The sequence below is a fragment of the Takifugu flavidus genome, chromosome 15 (assembly GCF_003711565.1).
Source record: "Takifugu flavidus isolate HTHZ2018 chromosome 15, ASM371156v2, whole genome shotgun sequence".
Classification (NCBI taxonomy): domain Eukaryota; kingdom Metazoa; phylum Chordata; class Actinopteri; order Tetraodontiformes; family Tetraodontidae; genus Takifugu; species Takifugu flavidus.
The window spans coordinates 15387993-15399710 of record NC_079534.1 but is presented as its reverse complement, the minus strand read 5'-3'; the positions used below and the strand labels follow the sequence as shown (position 1 = coordinate 15399710).

General features: G+C 42.2%; 1 protein-coding gene across 4 annotated transcripts in view; it reads right to left on the bottom strand.

Moving 5' to 3' along the window:
• Positions 1-336: 336 nt before the first annotated feature.
• The window catches only part of cadm3 (cell adhesion molecule 3), a 61773-nt gene continuing 50391 nt past the window's right edge, over positions 337-11718 (bottom strand). For 2 of the 4 annotated variants that reach the window (XM_057056447.1, XM_057056446.1), the window contains exons 8-12: positions 7955-8127; positions 6664-7572; positions 6359-6379; positions 5120-5245; positions 337-3678 (exon numbers count right to left, since the gene is read on the bottom strand). In XM_057056447.1, coding sequence (XP_056912427.1) covers positions 3560-3678; positions 5120-5245; positions 6359-6379; positions 6664-7572; positions 7955-8127 — 1348 coding nt within the window. In that variant the 3' untranslated portion in view covers positions 337-3559. The remainder of the gene's footprint in view (positions 3679-5119; positions 5246-6358; positions 6380-6663; positions 7573-7954; positions 8128-11718) is intronic. The other 2 variants (XM_057056448.1, XM_057056449.1) reach the window with 2 other exon arrangements.

Genomic DNA, 11718 nt, shown 5'->3' with positions numbered 1-11718 from the left:
TGTCAAAAAGAGCATTCCTGTGAGTGGCATTCACATCAGAGAAAAAATAAACAATTAACACAACCAGGGGATTGCAATTACATGAGTGGATATAAAAGCATGCTTGAAATAGTGCAGAAAACATCCTAATGGCAGTTTGTGCTATTAGAAGATAGTGTATTGCCAGAGAAAGCTGAGCTGATCCATGCCGAGGGTGTGGGGTGGAATTATCCAAATGACAGCCAGGTCAAATTCCCTCTTTAGGTGTCCTCCATGAGTCCCCTGGTGATCACCTACTTCTTTCCTGCGACCCTTTCCACCTTCTACCAAAAAAATAAAAATGACGAGTGACAGGAATGAAGACAATAATCAAAACTCATGTTTATTGACAACTCAATCGCTATTTCAACAAATAGAGCAAATAAATGTAACAGCCAACAGGCATAAATCCTGCTCAATGCAGTTGGACCGTTCCCTTAATGACATCAGCCATATTTTGAATAAAATAGATATAAAAGAAGAAAAACATATGTGAAAGCACTGCTTTTGTGTAATATGGATATTTATTGAAAAGGAAGACTTATCATCCAAATGAAGAAAGCTTGAAACAAAGAAATTGGATTTACTAGTCCAAATAATACCATTGTAAAGGTGTTTAGTCATACGCAAATGCACATTCACACACATACTTCCAAACACCAGCATCGTGCCTTTGGTAGCAGATATGTGTGTAGATGTGTATTAGTCGTGCTGTGTGTCGGGTGCATTAGTCGCCAGGAAAGGCAGCATTATTTACATACATGAGAATGGTTACTCATACAGGAAAACACACACAAAATATCTGAATTTCAAGTTTGAAAGTTTGTAAGTTAAAAAATATGATCAATTAAAGTGGAAATGAATCATTTTACGATTATGCACATCTTTTACAAAACATAATTTAAAAATGAATTTGATTAGAATGTTCTACATATATAAGGGGTGACTGACCGCTGTGGGGGGAAATGGTGCGAAGAAAGATGTAAAAAAAAACGCTGTTTGCTGACACCTTGCAGATGGTGGCCACTGCACCACTGAAGTGAGTTGTGAATCTACACGTCCCATATGAACACCACTCCACTCCTACCTCTGCACCAATCTGTTTTCAATCGGTGAATCTACAGGAGGGCTGTGTAGAGGAGATAGAAGTGGCTCAAACTACAACACAGCCTATGTTTGCAGATCAGAGTATCGGGAGGTCAGATGGACAGACAACCTGTCCGTTCAGGAGAAAAGCTTGTCAGATCTTATTGTCTCAAGCGCTATCTACATTTTCAACCATTTTTCATGCAAGCTACATGCCAGCACGTTAACTAGAACGAAGGACGGGACAATAGATTACAGGCAAATACAGGTCCATTACTTTTTAAAAGACACTAGAGCACACTATGTTAAGTATGAAGTGATTATGTACTTATTTCTTCACAGAGCAGAATTTGACTGGAGCTGAACAGAACTCTCTGACACTGAACGCACCCCAACCCACTCTCTGTCTGCACACATCGAGAGTTTGAAATGTTGAGGAATGCCGTTGAACACATATCAGATAAAGGGAACAGTCTTCATAACACCACTTTTGCCTTTTTGCTGTACCAAATGCACGACGACCCTGCGATTATTGTTTCTAACAGCTGCTGAATCGACAGAAAAAAATAAACCAACAATAATGAAGAACAGACTTTGCTTCAGTCTATAACCATAATCTATCCATTTATTTCTAAAATAAGATTCAAAAAAATATTAAATAAGATTAATATTGGGGGGAATTTGAGCAGAAAACATGGTCCCTGAATGTTCCCAACAAGGGTTTACAAAAATGATCACAGACATTACCGTCTACAAGTAGACTGACAACAGCAGAGGGATTTTTGTTCAAAACACTTCCCAACAGAGAAAAGGGCTGCAGTGAACTGACAGTGCACGTCACAACCTATGCGCTACTTCTACAGTACATGGACGGACGGCTGAATGAGGCCAGCAAAGAGGATCACATGTCAGGGGTCGTCAAACAGGACAGAGATAAGGAGCGAGAGTTTGAAGGTGGATCAGAACGCAGATGGTATCATCATCCCTCGATAATCAAAGGTTATGGATGAGCCAAGAAAGTCATTTCTTCAATGTAACTAAATCTTGGACCAAGACACTGCAACCTGCCCACCGGTCAGACCTTGGCAACCACAGTCAGGAGCCCAGAGCAAGTTCAACAGATTAAAAGGCCTGTGAAGCCATGTATTGGAAATGAAATTCCTTTTGCCTCCCTACTGCAGTGACTGCTCTACATTCTAAGATGAATTCATTTTATCACAGTTAAAACTGTGAACAGCAAGTGGTTGAACCAAGATATGCTGCAGGGACGAACAATGATCCAGCTTAACTATGGGTCGCCGTGACACTCCAAAAAAATGGCTGCCAAAATGTGCACAGCTATAAGTTCTTCTTAAGCTTTACGGCTTGAAACAAAAAAGAAGAAACACAAATAGCCAAATAATATGGAGAAAAAAATAAATCAATAGACAAAATTAATGCTGAGGAGAGAGGAGTCCTAAAAAACTAAAAAAGAAATTTAGGGAAAGAAATCATCCTACTTTTTTGTATGATAGATTAATTTTCATCATAATGAAGTTTAAAAACAAATTCAGACTCGTCAACAACACACGTGCCATGAAAAAAGGGCCGGCTTTTTAAAAAGGAGTTCAGAGGTTCCTGTAATTCAGCAACACACAGTTTGACATAAAGGAGAGACGGGAGGTAAAGAATGATAGAAGACAGTTAGTTCGGAGGTAGAGTGAGGACAGAGAATGTATTTACAGCACACTGAACGTTGCCAGGCCAGTACAAAGAATGCTACTTTTCATGTACTCAGCACACACACACACACACACACACACATATACACACGTGTGTGTGTGTGTGTGTAGCCTTGAGCCTGTCAGCTGGGGTTGTAGGAATACTGCTCTTGCATGAGTTTTGCATGTTGTGTGGTGCCGTGTTTCTGGGAAAAACACCTTGTGTTAAGTTTTGTGTGCAGCACATTAGGAATGAATTTTGATAACAAACATATCAAAGATTCATGGATTTGCTTTGGATGGATTTTTCTATCACAAGACGGATTTAGAGAGCGACTACCTTGTTAGATGGACAGAAAAGAAAAATGAACAATAGAGTAACTTTGACTCAGAAAGTTAGAAACAGATTTAGCTTTTCTGAGTTGCTGATGCTGGAGATGATGTTTGTGTTACAGTATTTCAGAAATGATTCTTAGGAGGCTCCAGTGCCATTCAGGGAGCCACGACAAGCATTCAAGTCTGTGTGAGAAGTTTTTCCCATCCAAACTGACCTGTACCGTACACATGTATGCCTATTTGTATTTCACTTCTTTTTTCTGCATCAGTGCTGCCACTATCCTCCACAGTTCCCTCATCATCCCTCCAACTGAGTGAAAAACTGAAAAACTTTCCCCTTCACTCCTTCTGCTACCCATCACATTCTTCCTTTACTTCCTTCTTCCTCTTGCTCCTTTCCTCCAACACTTGCTGAATGTCTAGATGAAGTACTCCTTCTTATCCTCTCCTCCGGAGGTCCCCCCCTCTGCGTTGATGATGGCTGTGTCGGCGTCAGGAGCATCATCTGAGCCTTTCGCCTCATGGGTCAGATACGTGCCTGTGAAGGGGGGAATGACAAAAAGTCTATGATAGTATCAAGCAAAAGCATAAAAAACGCAAAAGATCATCAGGATGAAGAATTTTTTGGTTAGTGGGTTCAGGACAACATTTTGGCCAAAACTCTATGGTGAATTAGCCAATTTAGCCAGGGCGACTGATGCTTACATCATGAGCAGAGCCAGCTTTCTTTGGAATATTGGTCATTTACTCTCACCAACTTAACTGTGACTCTCATCTAAATAAAGCTTCACCCTCCAGGTTTGTTTTTAGAATGTACTATTGTCATTGTAATTCTTATCCTCCCTGCCTTTTAGACTAGACCAGGTAACAACTTTCATCTAAATAAAGCTCTTTACAAATGAAAGCAGAATCCATCTCACCAATTCTCATGAAGCTACAGTTATTGCTCTTTAGTTACTGAATGGTAAAACGTGTTTATTGTTGGATTTTTTGGGGATCAATGACATACCCATTGTAACACCCATGTCCTTTCACTTTGCTGGAACGAAACCAATAAAAATGTGGACATTTATTTTAGGCTAAATCATTTATTTTATTTGTAATGGGTTGAAACTTGATGATTGAGCTGATGATGATGATACTCATGACATTCAATTTATTGATTTGTGTCAGAAATTTCCAACCTTTATGGTGGCAAATAACAAATTTAAAACTAATGAATTTCAAAGAATTCAAGTATTCCTCGCTGTCTTATTTTCTAACCTTTTCCATAGCACAAAACATAACTTCATAACTAAGCTTTTCAGCACCAAAATATTACATTTATAATGGACCCTCAATACAAAAGCCAATGAATTTACTATGGCAACCCTTCTCAGTTCCGACTAGTTTGATGAGGTAGTCTTGGCCCACACTTCAGAATATTGCCCTTTTTGTCTTTTTTTGAGAAATCGTTTCAGATCTACATATTTATATTTCTCTTTGTGATTGTTGATAAGCTAAAACAATAAATGAAATGCCATAAAAGTATAACATTTTTTGTGAGAGTGGGTGGACTGAATTGATTAACAGTTGATCACTTATTTGGTTTGGACCTGGAGGAACTCAGGAACTCTGCTCTGTTTCTCAGACGTTACTGCCCATATTTTGGCAGCAAATGTCATCAGGAGTCTAACGTGGCTATCTCTGAATCAGAGGGTCTCATGGCTCAATGTTTGTACAGGTGTATGAAGTGGAGACATATCTCTATTGTCTACAAGTTTGCATGTATTATAAGTGAAAATATTCTGCTGACACATCAACGGTCAACAGTAAATTATTACAGTGAGTGCGCCATTGTGCAGTTGTATGTAGAGGTGTGCGGTTGGTATAATTAGTCCCAATATAACTGTATCAGTGTTTATGTGGGTGTATTCTGAACTGTACTCATGAATGCATGCGTATACGCAAAGGTTTGGGCTAGAGTGCGAGCAGTCGACCTTTGTGTCGAATGAGGTATCTTCCAAAGATGATAAGGAGGCAGAGCAGGATGAAGACGATAACAGCTACCACCCCTCCAATCACAGCGTGGTCCACTCCTGAAGGACTTGACATGGCTGTGGGATCTTGAGAAGATGGGATGTTCAGATGGAAAGAGGAGATGAGAGATTAGTTTGGATAGTTAAATGAGAGTCGAAGCATTAGGATATAAACAGGATTGATTAAAAAATATGCAGGCAGTGAAGAAACAGTTGGCAAGAGGGTGGAAAGGGTGGAAGGGTTAGATGATGAAGGGGAAAGGAAATAAGAGGGGGGAATTGGATGAATTGGATAAAGAAGAGACAAGGGGGGAGCAAAGATAACTTGTCAGTATAGAATGTACCAAAACAGTAAAACCCTTCTAGGACAAACCAAAATACAAAATAAAACACCTCAACCTTTCTTCTTTCATTGCTATCCCATTACTTCCGAACTTTAAAACTTTTAAAAGAGTCTGCAATTATCTGAGGCTGAATTTGAAACCTGCAAATGTGGGGATAGCATTGAATTTCCAGAAATCGAAAGCTTAATCACACATGATTGAAACTAATATCAACTTCTCTTCTAGATCGGAGAGCTTGTGCTCATCCTGCCGTGCAGGGACGACCTCATCTAGGTGGAAATAATGTAATATTCATTTCTGGCTTTTTTGCATGGAATGCAGAGAACAGACAGGACTTGATGAAGTCATTTGTAATTGTTACAGATGTAGACAATAGGAAGAAAACATAGAAGCAGCTTGCTCCAGCCATAGGAACAGAGGGACAGAAAGAGTCACTCAGCTGATGTGTTGGTGGAAGAAGACCAGCAAGGACAACCAAGAAAAGAGGAGGACAAAGGACAAAAGAGGGGGAGGAAGGTCTCTAAGCTGAATTTAGAATGGCATAAACACATGGAAATCCACACAATCCAACACACACTCGAGCTGGGTGGGGAGGAGTTGAAGTTGGCATGCTGGCGAGGCAAGACTAAGAATGAGCCTGCAGTCAGCCACAAAGGAAGGCACACAAGGCCCTGAAAGTACACCTCAAAACATGATCAACACATCCCACAATGCCACACACAGACTTTGAGCTTTTTGTGTCAAAACTCTAGAGTTTCTAAAAAATTGACAGAAACCACAAACACAAGCACTGACAGACAGACAAGCACAGTAAGAACAACTGACACAACCACAGGTGACCCGTGGAAAATTATACCTGCAATGTAGTCTGCAGCATCTTCAGGATGAGTGGATGAGTAGATGGATTGTTGGATGTTTAGATTGAAAGATGAATGATAGATGAAAGGAAGGATGTTTAGATGAATGGGGGATTATTTATCAGAACATTTAGGGTTAGGTATTAGTACCAGGAAGAAAGAGGAAAACCAGAAGAAAAAAAACACATCAACAGTTGTGACAAGGCCAGGTGATGACACCTTTACCTTCATCGTGCCTTTCTTCCATTTGTTTTAGTGAGTGATTGCATGTGTGTGGGTGTGTGTGTGGCTCAGGTGGTTTTACCTGTGAAAGTGTACACTCCGTTTAGCCGGATAGAAACTGAGGGAGTGACGGTAATAAAAGCAGGTGAGGAGGAAGGCGTAGCAGAGCTAGCAGGGGGGTTCGAGGGAGTTGGAGTGAAGTCATGAGGGAGTGGAAGGTCAGGAAAGAGGACATTTGAAAGGGTAGTTGGGGAGAATTTGAAGGACTGTGTATAGAGGATTGTGCCTGCGCTAGTGAGGGAGTAACTAGAGCCACGGGAAGGAGTAATAGTAGAGGCAGGTTCAGTGAGAGAGGAGGAAGACATGGTATCAGAGCCAGAAGAAGAGATAGAGGTGGGATCAGAGCTGGGAGAGGAGGAGGAAGACATGGTATCAGAGCCAGAAGAAGAGACAGAGGTGGGATCAGAGCCGGGAGAGGAGGAGGAAGACATGGTATCAGAGCCAGTAGAAGAGATAGGAGTGGGATCAGAGCTGGGAGAGGAGGAGGAAGACATGGTATCAGAGCCAGTAGAAGAGATAGGAGTGGGATCAGAGCTGGGAGAGGAGGAGGAAGACATGGTATCAGAGCCAGTAGAAGAGATAGGAGTGGGATCAGAGCTGGGAGAGGAGGAGGAAGACATGGTATCAGAGCCAGTAGAAGAGATAGGAGTGGGATCAGAGCTGGGAGAGGAGGAGGAAGACATGGTATCAGAGCCAGAAGAAGAGATAGGAGTGGGATCAGAGCCAGGGGAGTAGGAGGAAGACATGGTATCAGAGCCAGAAGAAGAGATAGGAGTGGGATCAGAGCCAGGGGAGTAGGAGGAAGACATGCTATCGGAGCCAGTAGAAGAGATGGAGGAGGGATTAGAGCCAGGAGAGACGGAGGGAGAGGAAGAAGACAGGAAGTGGGTTGGATAGATGGAAGAGTCAAGCGAAGGGCTGCTGCTATCCACTGATTTGGGGTCCATGGGATATTGGGAGCAATTGGATGAGTAGTCAGGGGAAAGTGGATTACATGAGGAGTTGTGGGGATGACAATGAGCAAGCAAAGTGCAAAAATGGCCATGGATCAAAAAAGTGAAGGGAACCACAATGAAGAAAAGCAATTAAATTAGGAAGCAATGGCAGTGGCAAAATGGTGTCACATTTGGATGAGATAAAGCAAAATGACAAACAGAAACAGGAGGAAAAACAAAAAATCAGAAAACAGATGGAAGTACAAGCAACAAACCACACAAATTGATAAAAAAGATGAAGAATTAAAGAATAACTGTGCGACACCAGGCCATCCATTTCCACCACACATCACCTTACTAGCCTTTTCTAGTGTGTACCTTGGACAAGGAGGATGTACTCCCCCTGGCTGCTTCCTATGCCATTGTCTGCCAGGCAAAGGTAGACTCCATTGTCAGATTTGTTGAGCATCTCAAAATGCAAGAAAGCACCATCAGATTTGGCCAGTGGGGGCAGTGCTCCATCCTTCTTCTGCCAAATATAGGAAGTGGGCCTACATTGAAAAGAGGAAAGACATTCAGTAATGGAATATAAAGATTCTAATTACTTTAATTTGAAGCTCAGAATCAGATTTTCCTGAAACTATTAAGAAAAATGGTTTAAAAACATTTCATAATGTATACAACATAAATACATAAATTAAGTCAAGTCAATTTTATTTGTCAATTTCTTCACATGTCCATGACATACAAAGGAATCAAATTATGTTTCTCACTGTCCCGTGCGTAGAGGGTTAGGGTTAGGGTTAATCCATTTCCACCACACATCACCTTACTAGCCTTTTCTAGTGTTAGGGTTATGTTTCTCATTGTCCCGTGCGTAGACAAGTATCAAGACAGAGCAGAACAGGACAAACATTAAAGTGCACGGACACAACATATGGGAGCATGAACATGTCCTTGTATGGTCTAGTCCTAACTGATAATAAAGAAAATAAAGCGCTAAGTTGGTTAAGGCTTATGGCCTTACAGGTACTAAAGAGAAGATATAAGACAAATAGCAGTGTAACATTCGAGGAGTTTCAACAGTGTACATTTTAGGAAGATGTACTATGAGGGAACAGCTCCAGTTCTAAGTATTGGTAAGGGATTCTGGTAGCGCAAGGCAGCCAGTGGCAGTAATCCTACTTATAACAGCAGTAATGGTAAGAATATAATATTATTAACTACAATGTTAATAGTAATAGTAGCAGCTGGTGTGTGCATTTTACACGATTCAGAGGTAGTCATCTGTTAGTCAGTGTCCAGAAATTAGGCTCCTGACAGTCCTTTGGTTCTGCTGGCTGGGGCTGAGGGGAGAGAGTTCAGCAGTCTCACAGCTTGATGGATAAAGCTGCTGGTGAGTCTGGTGGTCCGGGAGCGGAGACTCCTGTACCTCCTTCCAGAGGGCAGGAGGCTGAACAGCTTGTGTGCGGGATGGCTTATGATGGCTTTTTCAGGAGAGGTGCGTGATGTAGATGTCTTGCAGGGAGGGGAGTCTTGCACCAATGATCTTCCAAGGAGGATTCACAATGTGCTGTAGGGTTTTACTGTTGTAGTCAGTGCAGCTCCCACCCCACAGTGATGCATCTGGAAGGGATGTTCTCAATGGTTCCTCTGTAGAATGTGGTCAGGATGGATGTTGCAGTACTGGTGCGCTTGAGATTGCGCAGGAAGTAGAGGCCCTGTTGGGCCTTCTTCGCCAGTGATGCGGTGTTGGTGGTCCATGTGAGATCCTCCCTGATGTGCACTACCAGAAATTTGATGCTGTTCACCCTCACCACTGTAGCACCATCGATGGTCAGTGGCGGGTGTTGGGTGTGGCCTCTCTGGAAGTGGACAACAATCTCCTTGGTCTTGCTGACATTCAGCGGGAGGTCCTTGCACCAGCTGGTTAGGAGGTCAACCTCTTCCCTGTAGTGAGATTCATCGCCTTTGGTGATGAGCCCCACCAGAGTTGTGTTGTCCGCAAACTTCACAAGATGGTTGGAGCTGTAGGTTGGTGTGCAGTCGTGTGTTAGCTGAGTGAAGAGCAGAGGACTGAGCACACAGCCTTGTGGAGCCCCAGTGCTCAGGGTGATGCTGTCAGAAGTATTTTTGCCTACAGGCACTACTTGTGGCCTCTGGCATAGGAAGTCGAGCAGTCAGTTGCAGAGGGAGGTGCTTGTCCAGTTTGTAGACGAGTTGTTGTGGTATAATGGTGTTGAACGCTGAACTGAAGTCTATGAACAGCATTCTCACGTATCAGTTGTTCTTGTCCAGGTGGGTGGAGGGTGGAGCAAATTGCATCTTCTGTGGATAGTTTGGCTCTGTATGCGAACAGGAAGGGGTCCAGGGTGGTGGGGGAATGGATTTGATTTGAGACATGACTAGCCGTTCAAAGCATTTCATGATGATGCGCGTCAGTGCCACAGGACGGTAGTCTTTGAAGCAGGATGGTGATGATTTCTCTGGCACAGGTATGATTGTGGTGGCTTTGAAGCATGATGGGACAATGGCTTGTTTCAGGGAGGTGTTGAAGATGTCTGTGAATACATCCTTCAGCTCTTCTGCACATTCCTTTACCACACTACCTGGGATGTTATCTGGTCCTGCTGATTTCTGGATGTTGATGGTGGAGAGTGTCTTCTTCAAATTAAAGAAACAAAGAAAACCATCTATATCTGTATACCTATACTGATCAACTGACAAATGTGTCAGAAACAAAAGTATGCCACATTATTTATTGGAAATGAATATTATCAACTGACAGAGGGTTGAAATCACACGCTGTCACTGAAATCGAAATCATACTCAGTAGTTGATATGATCTACCTTGTGCTTGTATGCAATGTTGGGGCATGCTCCTAATGAGACAAAGGAAGGTGTCCTGGGTTATCCCCTCCTAGATCTGGATTTGGGCCTCATGGAGCTCCAGGACAGTCTGAGGTGGAACCTTTGGGTCATTCATTGGACCAAAAGATAATGGCCAAGGGGTTTTATATTGTTTAGGCATATTTGGGAGGCCAGTCAATGCTACTGATTTCTTGCAGTGCGCCTTATATGGGCACCGAGTTCCAAAATCTGTAAATGCTTTTCGGCTCGCCGGCTTTCGCAAAAGCCATTTCAGATTCATTTTGTTCATTTTGGATACAGAAGATGAGGACTTTGATGGATTTGTGGATGAGGATTGATCAAAAAATAACGTGAGTACATTGCTAAATATACACTAGCATGCATGTTTTAAGCTAGCGTACTGGTATGTTTTACCACGCCCGCACCCTATAATCCGGCGCTCCTTATGTATGTGTTAAGTACAGAAATAGCATCCGTAACTGAGACTGCGCCTTTTAATACGGTGCGCCATAAGGTAGCGAAAATATGGTAGTTAATGTGAAGGTAGGACTGCATCAGGGTTGAGATCTGTTGTGATGAACATGCTGATTGGTGAGATTAGTCAGGAATCTCTATGGATGATGATCTTGATGTTGATAATGTGTTCTGTAGGGAGAGGAGGGAGCAAGTGAAAGAGAAATTAGAGACATAGAGGCTTATCCTGGAGAGGACAAGTAAGACAAATTGCATCCACAAAATTAATGACTGGAACTCAAGTAGAATGAAGGGGTTATGGAGAAGAGACATGAAGACATGAAGAAGCTGGATGACTGAAATACTTAAAGGCAACATTCCAGAACAATCAAGATTGTGGAAAAGTGAAGAAGGGTTAACAAGAAGGTTGGAATGGGTGGAGAAACATATCAGGTGTACTGTGTGATGAAAGAGGATGTGCAAGTTGATCAAGAAAGTTGCACGAGATGGTGTTAGAGCAGTGATGCTTTTTGGTTTAGAGCCAGAGGCACGGAGGAGAAGACAGGTGGCAGAGCTGGAGGATCCAGACTGAGTCCATCAGAGTTACAGCACGTTAGCTGTTTTTGAGACGAAGCAGACGGAGATGATTGCAACATAGACCGAGGAGAAATAAGGATTTCATGAGTATAAGAGGGTGGAACTGCCAGAAGAAGATTCAAGACTAGATATAAATTAACATAGTTTGAGAAGACATGAAGACTAAAAGTTTCATCATTGAAAAACGTGATAATTCCAAAGCATCTAGATTTTTATCATTT